The 24,067-nt window shown below is 41.5% G+C and overlaps 2 protein-coding genes across 3 annotated transcripts in view; both read right to left on the bottom strand.

Annotated features, from left to right (window-relative positions):
* Window positions 1-4,172: 4,172 nt before the first annotated feature.
* PSMG1 (proteasome assembly chaperone 1) lies at window positions 4,173-11,219 on the bottom strand. Its single transcript, XM_032101104.1, has 7 exons — window positions 11,062-11,219; window positions 10,705-10,802; window positions 9,356-9,507; window positions 8,943-9,005; window positions 6,772-6,970; window positions 5,775-5,911; window positions 4,173-4,712 (listed from the first exon to the last, which is right to left on the bottom strand). The coding sequence occupies exons 1-7, from the start codon at window positions 11,181-11,183 to the stop codon at window positions 4,638-4,640; spliced, it is 846 nt and encodes a 281-aa protein (XP_031956995.1). The 5' UTR covers window positions 11,184-11,219; the 3' UTR covers window positions 4,173-4,637.
* A 747-nt stretch (window positions 11,220-11,966) lies between these two features.
* BRWD1 (bromodomain and WD repeat domain containing 1) overlaps window positions 11,967-24,067 on the bottom strand; it is a 42,846-nt gene continuing 30,745 nt past the window's right edge. Inside the window, exons 34-41 of one of the 2 annotated variants that reach the window (XM_032101102.1) lie at window positions 23,768-23,812; window positions 23,524-23,670; window positions 22,690-22,842; window positions 22,247-22,416; window positions 20,605-20,843; window positions 19,649-19,840; window positions 18,199-19,176; window positions 11,967-15,703 (exon numbers count right to left, since the gene is read on the bottom strand). In XM_032101102.1, coding sequence (XP_031956993.1) covers window positions 14,571-15,703; window positions 18,199-19,176; window positions 19,649-19,840; window positions 20,605-20,843; window positions 22,247-22,416; window positions 22,690-22,842; window positions 23,524-23,670; window positions 23,768-23,812 — 3,057 coding nt within the window. In that variant the 3' untranslated portion in view covers window positions 11,967-14,570. The remainder of the gene's footprint in view (window positions 15,704-18,198; window positions 19,177-19,648; window positions 19,841-20,604; window positions 20,844-22,246; window positions 22,417-22,689; window positions 22,843-23,523; window positions 23,671-23,767; window positions 23,813-24,067) is intronic. The other variant, XM_032101103.1, reaches the window with a different exon arrangement.

Genomic DNA, 24,067 nt, shown 5'->3' with positions numbered 1-24,067 from the left:
AGATGCTGAGGTTTTCTCTGCTGTGCTCTCACCTTTCCACAGTGGCTGCCTCTGTTCTCATACAACCTTTCCTCCCCCACGTTTGCTTTGGGGTTTTAGTTCTTTAAATTAAATGAGGCTGTACATTCTCTGTTCATCTGTTCAGTAATCAAACTGCTGCCTTCAGTGATTGTGATTCTATTATTATTATTATTATTATTAATCTCCCCTTTTTTAATTCCCCATGAAGCAGCTTTAAAGTCTCTGGACTTGACAGAAAAAAAGGCTGCTTTTATTTCATGAAAAGGGATCCAAGTCAAACCTAAAATAAGAATTAAAATATCACTGCTGAACATGAAATATGGAGTTTTCAGTGTATGAAAGCATGTTGGAATTCTCTGATTCAAACACAAGAGGAAGAACCCGAGGTCTTCTCAATAAATGCTTTATGTTAATTGTCCTTTGAAGGCACATCACCACTCTCATGAAACATTTCCCACTTTAAAGCAATGGCCCAAATTTCCTATACAAAGAACTTTTAAGCATTTGGTTATACAATGGTTTGAAAGGAAAAAACTTTTAACCTTCCACACACACAGTTTGGGGTCTGTGGCCTTCCCTCACCTCAGGAAGCCTTGGTATCAAAGTGAAACGAGTGCGTTGCATTTTTATCCCTGTGAGTTAATGGTTTCCCACAGTATTTACTGCATGGCATTCTCAAGTACCTCTGCTCATCAGCTATTCTGGGAGATCTCTCAACAGGATCTCAGTGTTTTCTCTAAAGGAAAGAAGCCTGACCTCAGAGCTGTGATCTCACTTGGCTCGAGGAGGTGCCTGTAGGTGCTGGTTGCTGCAATGTGCAGCTGCTGTCAAAACTGTCAGTCCAAAATATTTAAAGGGGAAGAAAAAGTGCAGATCTGACAGCACCAAAAAAGAGTAAAATCATTAATCTCTTTTACTTTCATTTTATTTTTAGCTCATTTAGATCTGTCAGCATTTTAGACACAGAACATTAAAAAAAAAAATCAGAAGGAACGAGATAGAACAAAATGCTTGCCTTTCTCAGTTTTTTGGCATAAAAACTGTAGAATTACAGTCAGAATGTCAGAAGTGATGTTCTTCCTCTGAAGCTTCGGCAACAAAGCACTTTTCAGGGTAGAGCCAATGTGAGGATGGAATCTAGGAAGACTTGAATTGTTTGCTGGAGCTGTGCAGTGAGATGAGACCTTTCCCAGGAATGGGAATGATGCGAATCCTGTCTCTGCATCCACAGCAGTGTGGGCAGCAGGAAAGGGGTTGGGATGGTGCCCCTGTGCCCCTGTGCTCAGGTGAGAGCCCACCTGCAGAGCTGCCCCAGCCCTGGGACCAGCACAGGGAGGACGTGGAGCTGCTGGAGAGAGGCCAGAGGAGGCACCAGGATGAGCAGAGGGATGGAGCAGCTCTGCTGGGAGGAAAGGCTGCGAGAGCTGGCATTGTTCAGCCTGGAGAGGAGAAGCTTTGGGCTGAGCTCAGTGTGGCCTTGCAGGGCCTGAAGGAGCTGCAGGAAAGCTGGAGAGAGACAATTCCCAAGGCATGGAGGGCCAGGAGCCAGGGAATGGCTTCCCAGTGCCAGAGGGCAGGGCTGGATGGGAGATTGGGAAGGAATTGTTCCCTGGGAGGGTGGGCAGGCCCTGGCACAGGGTGCCCAGAGCAGCTGGGGCTGCCCCTGGATCCCTGGCAGTGCCCAAGGCCAGGCTGGACATTGGGGCTTGGAGCAGCCTGGGACAGTGGGAGGTGTCCCTGCCATGGCAGGGGTTGGAACTGGATGCTCTGTAAGGTCCCTTCCAACCCAAACCATTCCATGATTCTCTGTGTAACATCAAGGATGGACTAACAAAAGAACAAATCTCTTTTCTCCCTCATTTCTGCTGTGCAGGGGGAACACAGAAGTTCAGGGAGCACCTTGCCAGGTAGGAGGCAATCACCCAAAGCAACCCTCAGGATCTGAGCTCCATCATTCCCTGTTTTAGTGCCACAAGGTTTGGGCTCCAACAGGAACATTCAGGCTCATTTTTCTGTGCACAGCACCGCTGCTTCTGCTGGTGGCTCACAGCAGGAGAAATGGAACAGAAAGAACTGGTACAACACTGGTGAAATCCAGAGGGAACATAATGGGATAGAGGAGCACTCAGGAAGCAGAGCAGGGCCTGTTTTCATGCTGCATTTTCAACAGACTGCAAGAATTCTACAACTGGAGCATCAGAGCTGTGTGTGGCCACAACCACAGGGAAAATGAAAGCAGAGCAGCAGCAGTACCATTGTTTTGGCATCCAAATGTGGCCATTTTGTAAGAAATTCAAATAAGTCCCAGATTTCCTGGCTTGGAATTGACCTTTGTCTGTACAGCCCTGCTCTCACACCTGTGGCCTGCACTGCACAGACTCCAACAGGTTCCAAGGCAAAAGCAACGGAGCCTCCATAAAATGCACCTTGAATCCAGGACTTTTAGGTCAGGCACATCACCATGGGAGTCAGAGCCTTCAGGAATGGGAAAACACCTCTGCCTACCAAATAAATTCTGCAGTGTGACAAAGGAGAGTGGACTTAAGAAGAGCCCTTGGTTTGGAAGACATTCAGAAGACAGATCAGTGTAATTGAAAAAAAGGTAAAAAGTGGCTTAAACGGTTTTAAAAAGTGGGAAAAAAAACCCCTCTCTTCCAGTCTCACAGCTTACTCTGGTTTCACAATTTGCATTTAGCAAACACCTCAAGAAACGAAGTCTTACACAACCACATTTCAAACTTCTTCCCCCAAAGCTTTGAAGCCATCTGCCACATTTGACAAGTCTGAAGTTTGTGAACTCCTACAAGGATTAAACCCAGCAGCTGTTAGGAAACAAGAAAGCCTCACTGCAGGCTCTTGGTAGATACTGGAGAGCACAGAAGGGAAAATAAAAAAGGCAGCAACATTCAAATATGGAAAAAATCTTCAGTCAACACTCACATCTTATGAGAGACACAGTTCATCATTAGTTCTGAGGCTTCCACAATATTTAAGGGGTGAATCTGAGCTGCTTCCTACATCAAACTATGGGAAAAGACAGAATTTTAAATTAAAATCTCTTCTTTCACTGCCCTACAGTACCTCCCTACCACATTCTACATAAACATTTCCTGCTATGGAGAGCTTCCAAGCACAAAGAGTGAACCCTTGAAGAATTCTGCCAAAACACCAAGTTTCAGTCTGATTTCATCTCCCAAGCTGCCAGGGTTTTGTTTGCCACTTTTATTCAAGGTGTTTAGGAGCATTCTCACACCTCAGCATAAACCCAGGTAGTAAAAACTGAATTAAATGTAATATAATAACTGTTTCGAAACATTGTAAACTGCCTGGGTGATCACACCTATACAAGAAATTCACAGTTCCTCTGAGGGTCTGCATAATTTACTGTTAAAGGTATTTCTTGTTATCTGCTTTATTTATTATGAATCAAACACGTAAAAGTAAGAAAATGGTGCAGCCAACTTTCAGAGCAACAGAATTCTCAGCTCACACATGAAACCAATTTTTGAATCAAAAGGATGGACAGAAATGGGGAAAAAAACCCCAAGAAAGCTTCAGAATTTGTTCCAAAATCCAGTTCCAAAATCCAGCACTTTAGGCAAGATCTGCTTATCTGTTACCTGAAGTGAAATTTAAATCCATGACAGTTCTGTGAAGGAAAACACTGTTCAAAGATATCCACTGAGCATCCAGTGTAAGTCAAAGTTACACTCAGCAGAGAACAGAATTACCTGGGAGCAAATTAATACCTTCTTTAACAGCATTTTCTTCAACAAAATGTTAAATTAAACAGAGAGTACCACTCAGAGCTGCACCTCAGTCCTAATTAATACTTTAAATAAACTGCTGATATTGTTACCAACTTCCAGAGAATTTTTTGAGACACTTTAAAAACTTTTACTTTCCTCTAAAATTCACACACTCTGCCTAAGAGATCTTTTATTTTTCCTACCATTGCCCAAATTTTGGTGTTTTTAAAGTGGATTAAATCAGTTGGCCCTGGCAAATCCAGCTGAAGCAGCTTGTGATCCTGCCAGCCCCTTTGTGCAGGAGATTGTTTTCCACTAGCAAGTTTTAAAGGCATTTACCACACTTGAATTACTGTATTTTGTATCAATACATACATTAAAGAGGGCATGTGGAGCCATAAGTAAATGCAAACAAAATTCTCTGTATTTGTGGATGTAAAAGGACAGAGTGTATTTTCTCCATCACAGACAAATCTTTGAAGAGCATCAAATATTAGAAAAACCTTCAGGTCTCAAAATAAAGTAAAAAAGGAGAGTTCTTGTTAGATACAGACAGAATTCCTTAACTGCATTTCCTCTTTTACATATAAAAGGAATACTTTCAGGTAAGACAATCCCTTCAGGAGGAGAAAAAGGAGTTGCTTTTCATGCCCAAGATGTCTTTCCTAAAATCACTCTGGAAGAAAGTCTCCCAAGCCATGCAGGAGGGTGTTTACAGTGATGAAGTTAAAAGCAACAAAAATGAGTGGAAAAGTAAGAATCTACTGGAATTTATTCTACTTTTAAGGGACAAAAAAAAAAAAAAGTTCCCAGAAGTCCTCTAGAGAAGAAACTGGAGCCTACAAAAGTGCAGCATAAATGTCCTTGTCAGATGTAGATATTATTGTGAGTTTCACTGCTTGTCAGGAACTTCTTCAAAACCTTTGTGCTCTCAGAGGCATCCTGGGGAAAGGAAGAGAGGATCAGCATTACCCACACTGCTGGGAACGAAACAAGAGCTCCTCCACTGGCCTCTGCTCCCCTTTTTATTATTCTGAACATCACTTTTATTAAAGTATTAACTGTGAGCAAAACTCAGGTCTTCTGAATGAAGTTATCCACAGGAATCTGCAGTTCAGCAATAAAGTGGGATTTATTATTTTGCATTCCTCCTAACCTGGATATGAAGGGGAAAGTCTCTGTATTTGTCATTGTTCTCCTGCAGAGTTTAAATACTTAATGTTTTAGTCAGACTTATTCAGCAGAACAGAATGAGGTCTACTGAAAACTGACTTTGGAGCTGAAATAAACACCTCAGTACACACAGAGCGCTTTGGCATTGAAATCTGGGTTCAAAGTGTTCTCAACCAACTAAAATTCAATTTAAAACATTTCAGAAAGAGCAAAACATTCATTTCAGGAACTGCAATGGGAATTTATGGGAGTAATGGGATTTACTGTGAGGCCTTGGCACAGAGAAATTGTGGCTGCCCCATCCCTGGAAGTGTCCAAGGCCAGGCTGGATTTCACAGCTGCTGGATTAATGCAAAAATGTTAAAAATCATCTTCAGAAGTTTGGTCTTTTAGTGGCAAAAAAGTTATAGATCAAAATGGGTATTTTAAGAAGCTTTCCTGTATGCCAGAAAACAGGCAGATACACAACTAGAACGGAGCCATCTGGTATATGACTGTAAAATTTAAAAAAACCACACAACAAAAAGCTTAGAAGTTTTAAATGAGACAGCTCCAAAGGAAGCTGCAGCTTACACAAGCACAAGAAATCCCTCCCTGATATACCACTGGAAGAGCCCAAAAAATCAGAATGAAGTTTTGAGGGAAGCTGTGGATTCATTCTTTCTAAGCCACACAGATGTTACAGCAGGTGCAAGCACTGCCATTAAAATCTGTATTTTTCTGCCTCTTCAGATGAAATCCCCTCAGAGGCACAGGAACAGCAGAATGCAAGAGATGAAAACAGACAAAACAAGCCCACAGCTCCCATTAATTTTAAATAGGAAATTTTACCTTGGCTAAACTCTTCAGGAGTTCAGAAGAAAGCAGAGGCTTGAAGGCTTCAATGGTAACCGTGTCCAGCTTGATGACATCAGTGTAACACTGATACAGCACTGCAGGGATCTGCCACACCTGACAGTAACTCAGGACTAAGCACAAGTCAAAGGAAAATTTGTGTTATATTCAGCAGAAAAGGAATCTCAGTTCTGGGTACAAAAATCAGAACTTTAAATCCATGGAAGTTTCTAAATTAACTGCTCAGAATCCTGACTGCTGGAGCAGCCACCCCTCGTCCTCTAGATAGACAAGGAAATAAAACCACCAAAAATTAGTTAAATGCAGGTATTTCTTCCTGGCAAATACCTTAACTGGAAACTGTACTGTTGGTAAATAAAAATAGTATCAACAGCTGCAAAAAACCCAAAAAAGAAACCCAAACAAAAAAACAAACATAAAAAAATGTGAACAAGAGAAAATCATCCACTTTTAGCTCCTGCCAGACAAGTTTTTCCTCATGCTGCTACCATTTGGGATTGGAAAATGAAAAGCTCGAGGATTTTATTAAATTAGATAATAAAACTGAATCTAACTTTCCCATGAGGTTGATCAGCAGCACTGTGCAACTTTCCCTACCTGTAATATACAGAAAGGATTTTATGAGCCTTTACTTTGGATGCTCAGATGAAAACAATTCTTAATAAACCTTACTTAATTCATAAGTAAAATTTAAAAAAAACTCACTGTACAATACGCTTTGTAAGGCTACACTAAATAATTTTCCACTACTTCTGTCCCACACACAAAGGGTAAAAGGATTTGTTTGGAAACTCATCCTTATTTTCCAGGGTAAAATGTAAGAAGGGAAACTATTAGGAAATAATTTTTAAAGAGCTCACTTGTCAGCCAGTTCCCACAATCAAGCAAAAATTCTAATTGCAGTGGGATGCTCCTCAAAGGGCATTTTGTGTTACCACCAGCAGCCCTGTAAATAATTGGAACTGCAAAGTACCAGCAGCAGGAAGATCCCTCACAATGTTGGGCTGCTCCAGCAGCGGGCAGCAGACCTGGTCTTGGAATTCTTTGGTCTTCAAGGCTTTCAGGAATGGAGATGCAAGTGTTAGAGTGGATTCCTGAGTTTTATAATCAGCTACAGGACATGTGGAAAGGATGGTTACTTGCAAGCCTTTCTTCTGCATGGAGCCAAAAACCTGAAATTAAAAAAAAATACATCAGCAAAGTTTCTCTTTTCACAATAAAAGCAGAGAAACCTCAAAGATTCGTTTCAATTTCAGTGCAAAGGGCACTTCAACTCAGGTCTGCAAGACTACTAAGGTTTGATTCACAGCCTTCAGGTAGAAATTTCCCACGTATTGCTCTTGGGATGGAGATAAAAAGCCCCAAAACAACAGCTGACATGTTTACCAAGTCTAGTGATCTTCTGGAGAGGTTTTAGGTCTTCAGCACTTTCCATTCAATATATTATGATTTACTGCTTTAATTAATGGTGATTACAGAAACAAAAAGGATTGCAAATAGAAACAGGGAGCTCACTGAGCTGCAAAACATTTGAAATGAAAATTGTGCTCCCTGGATGTCCTACAATAATTTAAGAGTCTTTATTTTAAATACTCTGATTTTAGTTAATTCTGTTCAAGTTGAATTGAGAAAGAAAGTTTAAGGTTCTCTTTCTCAAATTCAAAGAACAGAGTTCTGAAGTACAAAACATTCTGGCCATCACAAAACACCAACAGAAGTAAAGGAAATAGAGAATTTGGAAACTGTGACAGAAACTTGCTTGTTTCTGTCTGTGTACCAATCCCAGAAGGGAAGCTGCCTGTTCCCTCCCATCACCGTGTCACCACTGTTGATAGACATCTGACAGAAATACTCAGAAGCCCACATATTTTCCACTTGCTTTGCTGGGAACACTGGCTGGAATGCCTGGCTGCAAAACTTCAGCCTGTGTGTTCTTGTTTGTCAGTGATCCCTTAGTGAGAAAACACACCCAGGTGCAAGGATCTGACTCGTGGAGATGCTCAGGAAATCAGGATTTACTACACAAAGAACAGGTCTGCAATCCACATTAAAAGCAAAAGATTGCCAGCACAAGGTTTCTGCTGCACATTTAAAAATATCAATAACCACAAAGCCTAAAAATACTCAGGAACATTGCCTTGGTACAACCACACTCCTGCTGTTCATGAACACCCACACTTGAAATCACACATAGCCACAAACAAATGGGGAAGACAACAACGCCCCAGTCAGCTTTCTTCTGCAATCCCAGTTTAAATGAAGTGCAGGAATGTGTGGAATACAGCAAAAGCAAAATGTCTGAGGTCTCAGGGTTTCTGCACTTCAAAATGAGCCACGATCCCCCACCAAAGCTGTACTTATCTCTAACCACAGCTTTAGAACCCCTGCTTGTCCATCAGCTCAGCAGAGGTTTCAAGGCAGGGAGGGAGGGAGCAGACAGACAGCAAGACAAAATAAGCCACACTTCCCTCGAGGCAAAGCAGTGACCCAAATCCATCAGGAAAATCAAGAGGCGGAACATTCGCCCCCGGCTTTATCTTATTAAAGTCAAAATGATGATATTTGGAGGGACTTCACTGAGCCAGCAGTGCTGCTGTACCTGGATGATGCTGGGGTGAGGCACTGGGAATGTTAAATCTGGGAACAAATGGCACAAATGCTGCCTGGGAGGCACCTTCCCCTACAGCTCTCCCTTGGGAAAGGCACAGAACACACCCAGCAGCTGACACTATCCACCACGAGTTCCACAACTGGTTTGTCTGGTGATCCTTTGGCAGCTGTACAAATTGCTGCTGGTTTTTTTTTAAGGAAGAATTCTCCCAGAGCTAAAATGCAGCTGAAATAAGCCATAGGAAATGAAAACCAAGCAGGAAAAAGGTCTGGGAAGTGGTTAAGGGCCAAGAAAACTGACACTGTCCAAAAGGAGTGACTGCACTCAGCTGGGAGGCTACAGCAGATACAACTGGCAGCATCTAGAAAGGGATTTCAGAGACTCTGCAGAGAGTAAATTTATCTGGTTTTGAATATTGCATGAAAGAAAACCACAGGGGAAAGTTATTTAACACTGTCATGTTTAAAGTACCAGAGAAGAAGATCCCCATCCTTCAGATTTTATTACCCAATTTATTTCCCTGCCAGTTTTACCTTCTCAAGCCACTGGAACTGCTGATCCTCAGCAACGTAGCAACTACACTGGCACAATAAAACCTTAAAAAAAGTAAAAAGTCATGTTAGCAAGTGGCTTAAAGAGCACAACAGCAGCTCAAAATCACCTGTAAGGATGATATGGCTGCAGACAACTTGATCAGTTATTTTGGGTTTCTTTAACTCTGTTTCAAGGAGGATTTTTTGCTCACGAATGCACTGAAGCCATCAGGCTGTGACATCTTTGTGCTGAGCTTCACACACCAGAACTGCAGAGAGTTTTAGTGAGCATTAACCCTTCAGATGATTTATGAGATTATTCCATGATCCTACAGTGCCTTGTCTGGGGGTGGATGACGGCTCTCTTCTTCAGAAAGCCAAAACTCAGAGGAATTAATGCTCAAGTCACTTACTGTGGGATCTGATATTAATCTGTAGAACAAACAGAAAGAGTCTGTGGGGAGGACGTTTGTGGTGCTGGATGTCCTGCACCACTCATTCCACAGCTTCACAACTCCAACCACTTCCCAGCACACAGAATCCAGGATGAAAGACGACAGGAAAGCTGCAAAAATCCAAAAAAAATACTGTTAATTTATGAAGAATAAAACCTCTCTCTCACAGATAAATAGCTGGACTAAAATAGATTATTCTTCTGCAATTTGAAGGAAGAATAACTCGTTTTTATCCACTTCAATTTATTGTCCAAATCCAGGAAACATCAGCAATGTGAGTAGCCCCACTGCATCCAAATTTAAAAAGATGAAGAGCTGCTCAACATACACAGATCCCTAACATAAAAATCACTTGTTCTTAAGAATTATATCATTACAATCAACTTCAATTTCTTTTATATTAATTAAGGATGTGAAATAGTAAGTCACTAATACTTTTTGACATAGCAGATACAACAGATTAGACACAAAAATCACAGAAGCAGCAAGGCAGAACTATTACATTGATTCTAAGCAAGGCAAGAGTGTTGCAAAAATGTTCATAAATCAGATTCCGGTCAAAAACTACAGAAGATATATCCAAAATTTCTATTACTATTTTCAAAGGAAAAACCTGAACCAAAAGCAAACAAATTAGCAAAGTTAACTTAGATAAAATCTAAATGCCATCTAAATGCAACTTAATTGCAAGCAAGACTTCTCAGTGCTATTAGAACAAAACTTTTACCAATTAACAAACAACCCCGGAGAGTTTACCAAACAAAAGCCAGGTAAAGGAAAAGGGGGATTGCCCCAACTAAAACCCCAAATTAAAACATACTTCATTTTTCCCGTTCAACTGAAAATACATCAATTTTCAGGAGGAATAAACGGCTGTAACAAAAACCACGTTTTACATGTACAGAGGACTTTCAGCTTTCTCTGGAAAACTCACCTGCCTCCAGGTTTAACCTCTGCTCCTAAAGGAGGAGCTGCACAATCAGTAAATAGAGGAGCTTAAAGAAAGCTGGAAAAGGATTTTTCACAAGGCGTTGGGATGACAAGACAAGGGAGAATGACCTCAACTCAAGGAGGGTAGGGTTAGATGCGAGATTGGGCAGGAATTGTTCCCTGGGAGGGTGGGCAGGCCCTGGCACAGGGTGCCCAGAGCAGCTGGGGCTGCCCCTGGATCCCTGGCAGTGCCCAAGGCCAGGCTGGACACTGGGGCTTGAAGAAGGGAATGTCCTGGCACACCTACACCTCCCTCCCACCTTCTGCCTCCTCAAATTTGCCCCCCAAACCCCAGCAGCATCTGGTTCTGCACGCACCCGCAGCGTTCCTTCCTATGGCCACAAGGAACCTGGAGCACACCAAGGGCTCCTCGGCACAGCCGCCCGACTTCCAGGTCCACAGGACATCGACCTCCCTGGGAAAAGAACCACAGAACAGCCCGAGCTGGAAGGCACCCACACGGATCATCCAGTGCAAGCTCTGTCCCTGCCCAGACCCCCCACCAATCCCAGCCTGGGCATCCCTGGCAGCGCTGTCCAAACGCTCCTGGAGCTCTGGCAGCCTCGGGGCCGTGCCCATTCCCTGGGGAGCCTGGGCAGTGCCCAGCAGCCTCTGGGGGAAGAACCTTTCCCTGCTCTCCAGCCTGATCACCCCCGAACAGCCCCCGCCGGTACCTTTTCTTCTCGATCTCCCTGCGGATCTCCCGGTCCTCGGGCGTCTCCTCCCGCGCCTCCTCCTCCTCGTCCAGGCCGGCCCGGGACGGGGCCACCACCACCTCCCCGAAGAAGGTCGCCATGGCCGCCGCCCGCGCCTGCGCGGCCCCGCCCCGCCGGAACAGAGCCCGGGCGGCTCCGGGGTCACCGCGGGCGGAGAGACGGCACCAGCACCGCCCCTCAGCGCGGAACCGCGGCCCCAAAGGCCCCATCCCGACGCCTCTGGAACGCTCGCAGAGATGGTGACTCCATCGCCTCCCTGGGCAACTTCTTCCAAGGATTAACCAGCCTTTCAGGGGAGAAAATCTTCCAAATAGCCCATTTAAACCTCCCCTGGCTGAACGCGATGCCGTTTTGTCCTATCCCTGTTCCCTGGGAGCAGAGCCCGACCCCCCCGGCTGCCCCCTCCTGTCAGGGACTTGTGCAGAGCCACAAGGTCCCCCCTGAGCCTCCTCTGCTCCAGCCTGAGCCCCTTTCCCAGCTCCCTCAGCCGCTCCTGGGGCTCCAGCCCCTTCCCAGCTCCCTTCCCTGCCCTGGACACGCTCCAGCCCCTCCAGGGCTCTCCTGCAGGAGCCAGAACTGGGCACAGCCCTCGAGGGGCCTCTCAGTGCCCAGCACAGAGGGACAATCCCTGCCCTGCTCCTGCTGGACACACAATTCCTGATCCAGCCCAGGGGCCAGTGGCCTCCTGCCCACCTGGGCACCCCTGGGCTCGTGTCCAGCCGCTGGCACCAGCACCCCCAGGGCCTTTCCCAGCTTTCCAGCCCCTCTGCCCAGCCTGGAGCTCCATGGGGTTGGTGTGACCCAAGGGCAGGACCTGGCCCTTGGCCTGGTTGAACCAAATAAGAGCACAGTGACATTCCAGGTGTATGTACAGCTTTACTTTGGTCCACTAACACATGTACATCATCAAAGCCTTTAACACTAAAGAATCTGATTCCCTTACAGTTCTGTCCTGCACTTTAAATGCTTCCCTCCGTTCATGCTGCCTGATCACCTTCACAGATGCACGTCCTGCTTTTAAACAAACCAAAACACTCCCTCAAAGTCACATTAAATAAAGATCTACTTTTTACAGGTCTACTACTTTACTTCCCTGAGTACAGCTAGACCAAACCAAGAGTGCTCACTTAAAGGAAGGTGAAGGGACTCCCTTCTGCCAAGGCTGAAAAGAACCAGTTCTCTAACAGTCATCATGCTCCTTTAAATAAATTAAAAATAAATAAACTCTTAAAGGGTGAAAGAGTCAAAATACCTTTCCAGTTTAATAATTTCTCTTCCCACTGTCTAGGTGTATAGAATTAGGAAATACAGACCAGCACATGCTTTGCTTAGAAAATAAAAGTGTTTAGGGACCGCAAGGCAGTGATACCCTCTGGGATCTACAGATCCAGAGGCCAGAACCTTCTCCAGCTTTCAGGGATCACCATGAACATGTGGGTGCACTATGACAGAATACAGCACCTGAAGGAAAACCAGCTTTGTAAATCTAAGCCTAGATTAGAAATACAAACTGACCAGCCAAATTTTAGCTGTTCAAACTGAAAATTAATAAAAACTCTGACGTTCAGTTATTCCCAAATTGGAGGTTGTGCTCCAGAGAACACTGAGAATAAGCAGCTGCTAAACAATGAAACTTGTGGAAAATATAAAAGAACAGTGGACTTACTACCTTGTAACTAAGGTTGCCCCTCAAAGAAAACACAAAGCCATTCTCAAATTTCATCGCTAAACATAACTGTGTTCGTATTTCAGAACCCAAATAAAGAATCCAGACAAACATTTATCTTGAATTTACAAAATTCTGCTGCATCCTATTAAAGACTATCCTCTAAATAAAACTTCCTGGAGCAAGAATGATTTAAACTTATATTTGGACTTCACATGGAAGCTTTAAGGGGGAAAAAAAAAAAAAAAAGGTGTTTCTCTAAGGCAAAGTAATATCCTGGATAGCAAAGTGATGGCAAATACAGACAATGTCAGTGAGGGGGATGGAGAAGTGGCTCTCACTGATACCAGCTCCCTTTTCCATGATGCATTTCCGTTTGTACAAGGAGTTCTGCCATTATCCACTGGGATTGTACAGCCACGCTGCATTTTTTTACCCCCTAACTCTTCCAGATCCCACTACCAGTCCAATCTGCTGGCAAAACAATTCCCAAACTTGTTATTTCTGTTCAAATGAGCTGGGTTAGGATAAATCTGATATTCTGCCACATCTTCTACTGAATGATGAAATCAGGAATAACCAAGCTCTCCCAAGGGTGAGAAAGGGAAGCTGCAGAGCAGAGGAGGAACCCCGGAGTGGGGAAGGAGCAGAGATTCCCTGGTGTTGGGCTGAGGGCAGCTGTCGTGGGGCTCCCAGCAGCACAATTCCAGGGAAAACTAAGAATTTAGAGTTGCTGTATTTGTCGTTGAGATGTGTTCGATCAGGAACTTCCACATATTTTCCTGAAGAAATTTTCTTTCTTGTCAAGAAGAGCCACCTCAAACATTGTGAAAACAGGAGATGCACTGCAATGCTCAGAAACTGGTAAGGTTTAATCAATGGGAAATCCAACATTCAAACACTTTAAATATGGAGAAACAACAGAAACGTAGCAAAAACAGGTCTGGAATGTCGGAATCCTGCACCTCAAGCTTTCCACGGATAAAGAAAACAGAACAAGTGTTTTGTTTGTTTTTCTATTTTATAAAGAAAACACACAAAAACCCTTAGGCCCAAGAGTTCACCTGCATTTCATAATCTTAAAGTTTACAGTATAGAAGTCACATTAATGATGTACTACCTGTCAGCAGAACCCTCTCTTCACCAAAGCCTCTGGAATTGGCAAATAAACCTCTTCACTGGTAACTGCTTATCAGCAATGCCAGTACAGAACATTTCACACCTGCACTGAATCAAGCTGTGAAGTTACAGCCTTTTCGTTCCTCTTTTGATGCAATGCTTGCATCCACCAGGTTTTTAGAGTGTGTACTATTATTTAGAAGCCTGTTTCTATTGTAGATGATTTCATACAGCATTAGAGATGTTTGAAATCTGTTCTTGAATGTTGCATGACCTAGGTAGTATTTCATTGCAGCACCCATAATGATAATACTCAACATACTGCTATTAACCTGTTTGCAGTGTTTTAACATTTTTTAACTCTTGTTTATATGTAATAAAATACCAGTAAAGACAAAAAATTGCCCCTATAATGAGGCACATTTTGGCATCTGTGCTAAATGCTGCTACATGGGCAGGCAAGTGCAAGTCAAAATATGAAAAGGAGAAAGTCATCATCTAATCACATTCATAACTTTTTCATAGAAAAATATAAATATATTCCCTGAAATGTAGGACAAAGAAGAGCCAGCATCCATCAGGAGTTCTAGTGCTATTACCATTTAAAAAAAAAAAAAAAAAAAAAGAAAAAAAGAAAAAAAGAAAAAAAAGAAGAGATGGGCTGGCTTTCCTTTTGTTAAGGTTACGTTTCGCACTCGGCGTCCTCGAGGGCTCTGTCGTCGTCGTCGTCGTTGTCGTTGTAGCGCACAGTCCGCCGGCCGCCGTTGCGCGTGCGGATCTTGGAGCGCCGCTGGGCCCGCCTGCACTCGCCGTACTCCACGTCCTCCGAGTCCTGCTCCTGGCTGCCTTTCCAGCGTTTCCTCCGCTGCGGCCTCCTGGAAGGCTTCAGTGAGTTGAGGTTGGGGATTTCTTTCCTGGTGGTTTTTGATTTCCTCTTGCGCTTCCTCGTTTCCGTGGCGTCGCTGCAGATGGTGTTATCAGTTCCAGAGTCCGAGGAGAAACAGTTGAAGTTGGCTTTGGAGCTTCCTGCAGTCCCGGGTGCTTCCACATCCTCGGAGACAGAGCTTTTCTCCTCTTTCTTCCCTCCAGTGTCGGATTCTGCTGTTTCTTTGAAGTCATCCACCAGTTTTGATCTCTTCAAAGAAGCTCTGGATTTTTTATTTGCTGCTACTCTGGTATTTTTAGTTTCAAGTTTAGCTAAGTCAGAATCTACCTCCTCTTCAGAGTTACTCGTACAATGGTTGTGGGCTGAAGCTGCCTGCCTAGAAACTCCCCAGTTTCCCCCATTTTCTACCCTGTGGTTTGTGGAATTCTCCTCTGAGGAGTCGTAGTCAAAACTGTTCAGAGCTGCAGCACAGAGGGGTTTGTGTGGCTGCTTGTGGTTATCGCTCTGCTTCTGAGTCTCTGTCTCCGAGTCAGTCCTTTCATTCTCAGACTCAATAATATATTTCCTTTTAGAAACAGAAGACTCAGGGCAGGAAGGCTTTTTCCTGCCAGAAACCTGTTCTCTCTCATTTTCAGACTTGGAACAAGCCTCCACCTCCGAGCTGTCGAACAGCTTCTTCCTGCAGGCTGACGACACACTGCCCTGGAGCTGCTTGCGGTTCTTTCTGACTGGGTAAACACTTTCTGAGCTTGATAATTCCTCCTTTGCATCGCTCATGATCTTGATCTTATTGGCTGCCAGCGTGGCACATCTGCGGGGGTTCTTCTTCTCCGCCACGTTGGACACCTTGATGTGTTTCCTGTAGTTGATGATGCACGTCCTGCTCCGCAGCACTTTGGCACTCTGGCCAGCCTCCTCTGATGCTGGTTCTACAAAAGGAAGATGAAAAAGTTCTTTTTAATGTCTTACATTCCTGAAAGCATTAGTTTATTATGCCCAAATGGTGCCACCTTTAATGAAATACACAAATACTGAATTTTATTTTGATTTCACCTGTTAAGTGCAATTTATCGCAATTCTTTAATAAAAATTCCATCAGTATCCCAGGGATACCTTTAACTCTTGAGATTGTCACTTTCAAACCATTTCATTGTCTCAAAAGTGCATTCTTTAGCATCACCCTGTTAATTAGCTCAGAAATTACAACTTACCTAGCTTAGCAAACAAATGCCTTCACATTATTAATACTTACATCATTAACAGTTGTATTTTTCTTACTAGAATAAAATTTGCAACACTAGTTAGACTTTTAGACCTTTTTAATCTAAAAAGGAAACTGTAATATTTCATGTAGATGCAAGTTTCACAATTTTAGATGGCTTCAGGTGGAGAACACTGAAACCTTTTAGCTCCTTAGTGACTTTAGCACTTCTGTTAGTAGTTTCTTATTTAATACATAACTTGCTTCTTATGTTGGGTTTTAAAACAGGTATTCAGTCTGTAAATCATGTGAATGGTGCTATGAAGATCAGTGTTTCCCTTCTAAATAAAACAATTATTCATACATATGAATTTAAAAAATCAAAAGCAGAAGTTCTTGAAGTAAATTAAAAAAAAAAATACTAAGAGGGAAAAATCATGAGACAAATTCCAAATGTCCAGCTGAGTACCAGTATTAACAATCTCTTCATATACCAGATTTGGTCCTTATTTCAATATAAATAATTTTATGTACTACTCCAGTATATTCCTATTTTTATGCTTTCAAAATTAATTTCCTTTATTTGTTAAGAGTTTCCAGAAATGACAGATAAATATTACTACTTGTAGTAGTTGTACTGTGTGATTTTATGGCCAAAGCACAACACATTTCTGCTGAACACTGCAAAATACTGTATAAAAGGTGAATTAATCCACAGACTAAGAAGAAGAAGAGTTAAATCTTATCTTATGCACTGTCCTCCAATACTATTTTAAGTAGCTGGAACACAAGGCTAAAGAATGAAACAGTCCAGCCTTTCTGCAACACTGCCAGAATATTAAAATTATATTTGGCATACGAGATTTTAACTTTGGAACAAATCCATAATGAAATGTATGGGAATTCCCCACTGAACATCCAGAATTAAAAGCTGCAAAGGGACAGCCAGGTGGCACAGGCAGAGAGAGGGAGCATTAAACCAACTACCCACAAAGACACAAAGATGCAAAAGTCTGGTTCAGCAAGGTGTCCTGGGGTTCAGGCCATACTCCAAACCTGGAATACTGGGTAGGAAAATCCAGCCTTAGCTCCAATCAGCTCAGCTGCAGGGGGCACTACAGCCCACAAAGTATTGACACAATTTATCTGAAAACTTTGCTTTCAATCTTTTCAAATATATCAAATCCCATGCTAAACACTACATATCTATAATATAGATTATATAATATACACTAAAGAACTATATAAAGACTTCATTTTATATCAAAATAGATTATATGTTATTTATATCAAATATATTTAAAAAATAACCAAAGCAAAGCTTCCACGTAAATGATTTAGCTGGCTAATTGGGCAGTGTGCATATACATATATACAGTTATATATATAAAACACATACTTATATTTGAAAATAGAAACTCTATAAATATGTCCCTACATATGTATTAAAAACTAAGATCTTGGTAAAAAACAAGTATATATTCCTTGCGGAAAACTGTCAACACAAAGTCACCTTAAGAGACAACAATTTTCTTAAGATTCTTCAAAGCCCAGTGACAGGTTTGGAAGGATAAAACCAAACCCCAACCTCTGAATAGTCTTTCAAATTCCAAATCAGGACTAATTCCCTGATTATACGGAGGCACAATGTACATTACCCAGTTTAATAAACATCAGCAGCATTCTCACAGGCTTAAAAAAGACCCAAACCAAAACAACTGTCTAAATCACGATCAGCCAGCACACAAAGATCTGAGTGACAGATAAAATTATGGAATAAAACCCAAAAATCAAAGAATTTAACTTTCTGAAACAAGTGGAATGATGAATTTTACTTCTACCAAGTGCCCCTCTGTCTTAAGGACTCTACATATCATTGACAGAATAAAATCTGGAAGTCAAATCACGTTTCAGGTTCTGGTGCACACCATGGACGTGAGAATGTAATAAAAACACCTTTCCATCAATCTGATTTTGAAAAACTTATCAATAAAGTTACTTTAAACTGAAAATAGCTGTTGTAAATCAGCTGTAAATCTAGCACAGAAAATCTCAACAGAAAATTAAGGTAAGTTAACAGAACTTCAAACTAGAGGGTTTTGGTTACCAAAATCCTCAAAACAAGGAGCAGGACAAAGGGAGAGAACACTCTGCTCTCTTGGAGATTTTCTCTGTCACCTACTCAGTATTAAGAAACAGAGGAATTAACTTTAAAAACATTACCTTTTCTAACGATTTTTGTTTTTCCTTTCCTCTTCCTCATCTTTGCTTTTGCAGAAGTTTCACAGTAATTGCTGTTATTGGAGTCACTCTCTGAGTCCGAATCAGAAGAGCGATGGAAGCTGGAGGCAGCTCCAGGTTTGGAACTCCTTATAATCCTAGTGGGCACCAAGCTCTCCCACACAAAACTCTCCCCCTCCCCTCTGGCTTCTGCTTCAGATTCTGCTGTGTCCTCTAAATCACTCAAGACTTTTGCTTTTTTTAAAGGAGGAGCAAGCTGCAGCCCAGAGACTTTCCTGCCATTCCACCTGTCCAACTCAGAGTCCGCCTCATCCTCAGAGTTGCTGACTGCAGCCTTAGCATGTACAGATGTTGACTGATCAGAAACTTTTTGACTGCTCCCATCCTCAGAATTATGGCTTTTGGAGTCCTCCTCTGAAAAGTCTAAGGTGGGACTTTTCACTTTGGGAGACAGAGAGCAGATGGGGCCCCGGAGCTGTCTGTGACCATTGCTCTGCCAGCTCCTCTGCTTCGTCTGCGTGTCTGGCTCAGAATCCGAGGTTCCATTCTCAGACTCACTGACGAATTTCCTTCGTGGAGCAGAGGAGCCAGGCTGAGACAGACTTTTCCTCTTGGTGAGCTGCTCTTCTATTTCTTTGTCACTCTCAGACTTTAGGCCTGCCTCATCCTCGGATCCCTCCAGCAGCATCCTCCTGGCGGCGGCCGAGGCGTTCCGGTGGGGCAGCTTCCTGTTCCTGCATATTCCAATACTTTCTGAGCTCGACACCTCTTCCTCCACGTCACTCATCAGCCTCAGTTTATTGGCAGCCACAGCAGCGCTCCTGCGGGGCGTTTTCCTGTGCCTGCCCGTGCTGTTGCCGAGGGACTCGGATGTCACCACCGAAGTGTTTTCAGAGTCACTTCCATATAACTTCTTCCTGACCGTTTTCCTCGTATTCCCATTCTCCTGAAGAAGTGCTCCTGTAAAGGAAAGCAGAGATTAATATCTTAAATATATAATAGCAGCTTTGAAGTCTTGTCAAAACTGGGAGAGGTTCAGCCCACAGACATGATGCATGAAATATATTCCTCGTGACAGTCGTGCTTTTGCTGTCACAAGTTTCAGATGCATGCTGGTTTTGTGACAATTAGAAGAACTTCTTTATGAATTGCTGCTTTTTTTCTTAAAATATAAAATATTGCAAGACATTCCCTCTCACCAGGCTCTTGGTTTCCACCCTTCTCCCTTAAGTCATGAAAAAAAAAAATCCTTTTAAAGTTGAGTGTAGTATTTGAGAGCTTCAAAATTAGCACCAATAAAAAAATGTGTATCTTACATATGCAACAATTAAAAAAAAACTAACTACACTTAAGTTATTTTTATAAATATATATAAAAATACATATAAATATGGATGTGTCTTGCTGTTCACAAGAAACTCCTCCCACCATACCTGTCTGTTTCCTCTGAGCAGCTCGATTCCGAGTCAGCCTGCGATTGCTGCTCCTCCTGCACACCCCGTTGTGCAGTGGAGGGGACACAGCAGCCCCAGAACAGCCTTTGCTGTCTTCTGAGCTGCTTGAGGAGGATGAAGATGATGAGGAAGTAGATGAAGAAACCCCAGAACCTTCTATTTCACTTTCTGCTAAAAAAAAAAAAAAGCAGTAGTAATTGGTAATTAGAATTCTAAACAGATTCCAGTTAAGAGTTACATTTTGCTGATCCTGGAAATATTCAGTTTCCTCACATTATCTTAAAATATATTCTCATGCCTGAATATCTTACAGGGATCAAAGTGATGTCTCAACAAAATCCATATTCATGCAGTGTTCAATGACAGGAAGCCTCTTTAACCTGTATTTAAGTTTCAAATAAAGTAAACCAGCTCTTTTCAAACACCAGATTTAAGTAAAAAGCATGTTTAAAAAAAACCCCAGATAGAGAATACTTTCAAACAGATTTTACCAGGACTTGCATTTTTATCCTTTGAAATAAGCTGAATTTTTATCAAGGTGAGATTTAAGGGAAAAAACAGGGAAGTTTTTAAGTCTCAGAAACTTCTGTCACTTGCTAATTGTGGGTGCCAAGTTTTATATAACATATATATATACACACACACATATGGGCATATAACCTGTATTTTATACAGTATCAATTATTAAATATTCTACGCTTTCCTGTTGACAGATTTTTTGATTAACAGAAGTCAATTGACTGTGTCCTACATGATTTCAAAGAAATTTTATAACAACTACTGTAAATAACAAAAGTGTCCAAAATCCAGTAAAATATACAAAACTCTGCATCATCACACAAAAACCCCAAACCTTGTGTAAAAAATTCCACGTTAGGAACGCAAAGCTCATTTAACAACTCAGAATGCAAACTGCAGCAACTACAAACTCTGACCTGATGATAAAGCAGAACAATTAGTAGTTAGTGTTGTTGATCTGGCTTTTCCATTCCTCTCAAAGGATGCCAGGCAGGCGGAATCCGAGGATTCTCCCGAGGAACTCTGGTTGTAGGAGCCAGTGTTGGGTTTATGGCTTGAGACACAGGCGGCTCTGCTTGAGGTAGGCTGAGGAAAAGGATCTTCTTGCTCAGATTCAAGTTTGGCCTGAGACTTCAGTGGTTTCTGTTTCAAATTTCTAGTGAGAGTAAAAGTAGTAAGAGCAACACAGGTTGTAAAACTAGGTGAGATAAGGCAATTAGGTATTTTAACAACATTTAATAGGATTTTATATTTCTGGGAGGGTAATTTATGAGCTAATGTGGTGTAGGACAATTTTAACTCTGACAAGGATAAACATGAAATGCTTTCATTAAAGTAACAGTCTGCACTCCTACTGAAGCTACACAAGAGGAGACAATCTTTCTCTGCTCTGAGAAACAGAGAATTTAATGGTGGATGTCCTCTAGACAATCTTGTTGTCTTATTTTCACCAGGAAGCTGCAGCAGCCGCCTCAATTCCTGTTGGGTTCCCAGCCTCTGGATAATTGCACATAAGCTTCAAACGAAGTGCTCTCCAGACTAACATTATTCCACAATAAACTCGAGCTCCCAACACACACAGAAGGTGGAACCTTACACAGTTCACTGGTTAAAATAAAGAAAACCTCACTAATTTGGTTCTTCCTTACTACACACACCTGAGTGCTACCTGCCATCCTGCTGTGTCAATTATTTTCACCTACAGAAGTGTTTTGTCAGTTTTTTCCTTACATTGCAGGTTTTCAGACATTCATCCAGGTGTACAAAGTGTATAATGCTATTTCTGTTATCCCAAACCTCCCTTCTGCTGTGCCCACTGCCTTGTAAGCAGTCACACACAATTCTCTAGACAGGAGCACAAGTGAGGTTCAAAAAGACAATTTCTGCCTATCCTGGTGTGTGGTAATCCCCTGAAATTAGATATTTTTTCTTAAAACTCTTATTCCTATTCTTTCCCTGCTAGAGAAAGAAGACTGGACAGCAGCAGAAGGGAAGAAGCTCAGTTTCAGTAATTTACCACATTTAGCTTTTGTATTTTGTCTCACTTTGTCCCACATGCAAATTAAGAACAAGAGTTAATCGTGCCAAACAACAATTGTGTCAAAAGTTTGTTTGCCTTCCAAAGAGAAAAGGCAAATCTAGATCCCAACTGAAAGCTCCAGCAAGTGACAATTTCTAGAAATTCCACAGACTGACTTTATTTTGTATGTGACAAAATATGTATTTTATGCAGATTTTCATCTTTGTGATATATCCAGCAAGTAAATCTTTGTTTCATTCCTCATTATTTCAGTTAAACATTTATTTTCTGACTCAACTATTAAAAAAACCCCAACCTTTTCTACTCTTCTGTCTCTTCCTATTTCTCAGTTTTATACTACAAAAAAGCCCCTATTTTTTTTTAACATATTGTTCCTACAGCATGAGAATTATAAAGTCTCACTGGGGTTACAAACCATTTAAAAAACCAATTGTTCCCCTCTTCACAGACTTACTGTGAGAGTCAATATGAGTATCAGTCAGCTGAGATAGATCTTTATACATTCCTAATTTAGTTACCTGAGCATTTTGGTGGGCTGCTGCACTGAGCTTTGATTATTAAATCTTCTCGTGTACCTCTGGTTTCTCCGTAGCTTTTCATTCTGTTTCTGACCATTTTTGAAATCTGAAACAATTCTTCTGATTTTCTCTTCAAACAGGGCTGACAATCTCAAGGTCATACTATAAATCTAGGTAATGAAGTGGTTTATATTAAAAACAGAGCCTTTGAGCCAAGACTAACAGTTGTAATATTAAAAAACTGTACAGAAAAGCAATAGGAAAAGACAGGCAGTCCTATGGCACACTAAATAAACAGGAAATGATCATATTAAATATTTTTGTCATATTTCTCCTCACTATCTACCGAACCAGCAGCTTTACCAAAAGTACTGATAAACAAATTGCAAAGTAAAATTTAATTTCATTAAGACATTCATAAACCCCCAACTATTAACAGCTACCTTTGACTTTTTGTTTGGAGTGTAAGATTTTGCATTGCTAAATATCAATCTTATATCTTTGCACAGTTCCATTGGAGTGTCATAGTTTCCAGCTTCCAGAGTTTCCTTCACTGTACCAAAATCCATTGGAGTGTCTATAATATGCCTGTAATCCTATAAAAAAACATATGAAAAAAAGACTTCTGTGAAAAGTATAAAGCAAAAAAACACTTCTGAATTTTATTTCTGTCATTTAGGAGTAGCTAAAATTACACAAATTATCTTCACCGGCAGTGGAAAGAGAAGCACCACGGCAGAAAGCAACACTTTTGCTGACACTGGTTGATTTAAAATCTCCTTCTCATTATCCCATGAATTTTATCAAGAGAAACAACAGACCTGGTATAAAAAACAGCCAAAAAACCCCCAAAACACAACAACCACAAAAAAAACCCCAAATCAAACCCCATCAAAACACCTTGATCTTTTTTTCTCTCCTGTTCATGGTTTTTTTTTTTTTTTAGAGAACCTCAAGATGTTTTTAAAGCCTGAAGTGAGACTCAAACTCAAAATGTGAAGTCACCAGGAAAAGTTATGCGCTGTAAAGAAGTTTTTTTTTCCTTTAAATTAAGTTTGTTGGGGTTTTAGAGAAAAAAAGAGACTGAAGGGGTAGGAAGAATACCATGAACAACTGAAAGAGAGGGAAATAAATCAAACTCATAGCTCAGGCTCAGTAAACATATTTAAAGAAACTTTAATTAAGAAAATACAGATTTATGTAAAATTATTTCCCTACAAGGCACAGTAAGACAGCAAGAAAAAAAGAATCTATCAACGTTACTAAGAAGAACTTACCGGATATTGATCCAAATCAACTGGCTGCCTGAAAGGTTCAGAATCCTCACACTGGAAAATTAAATTCACCAGTTCCATGCACTGCTTCTTCCAACAGTTTTCATCATAGCCACTTTTCAGGCTTTTTCCTCTTTTAAAGCCCCGTCCCTTGGGGGAAAAAAAAAGTTAGGAAAAGCATTCCTGAAATACAGCAAGAAAAAATTCCACCTAATTTGGGTTATAAAGTAAAGACTGGCCAACTCACTTTTCTTCTTCTGTATGATGTTCTTGGAACACATTTTTCATCATCCTGCACAAAATAAAAACCAATGATCTTAAAAAAAACAGGTGATGGGGGCTAAAAGTATCCTTAGATTTAACACTGGTAAAATTACATTTTCTGCTCAATTCTTTCAATAAGACAGAAGATGAGCATAGAAAAAATGTAACACAGCATCTGGGAGACTTGGCAAGCAATATCCTAGAGAAGGACAAGAGTTGGGAGTCTGGAATGTTCAGTGGTTTGAGAAAAGGAAAAACCACAATCAGAATTGCAATTACCCAA

The sequence above is a fragment of the Corvus moneduloides genome, chromosome 2 (assembly GCF_009650955.1).
Source record: "Corvus moneduloides isolate bCorMon1 chromosome 2, bCorMon1.pri, whole genome shotgun sequence".
Classification (NCBI taxonomy): Eukaryota; Metazoa; Chordata; class Aves; order Passeriformes; family Corvidae; genus Corvus; species Corvus moneduloides.
This window is presented reverse-complemented; position numbering and strand designations above follow the sequence as displayed.

What these genes read in the sequence shown, in the direction of transcription:
- PSMG1 (XM_032101104.1), bottom strand. Translation starts at nt 11,183, where the DNA reads ATGGCGACCTTCTTCGGGGAGGTGGTGGTGGCCCCGTCCCGGGCCGGC. An exon ending in CATAGGAAGGAACGCTGCGG is followed by an intron (nt 9,508 to 10,704) that starts GTGCGTGCAGAA and finishes GGATTTTTGCAG; the next exon opens with CTTTCCTGTCGTCTTTCATC. An exon ending in GATTAATATCAGATCCCACA is followed by an intron (nt 9,006 to 9,355) that starts GTAAGTGACTTG and finishes ACTTTTTTTAAG; the next exon opens with GTTTTATTGTGCCAGTGTAG.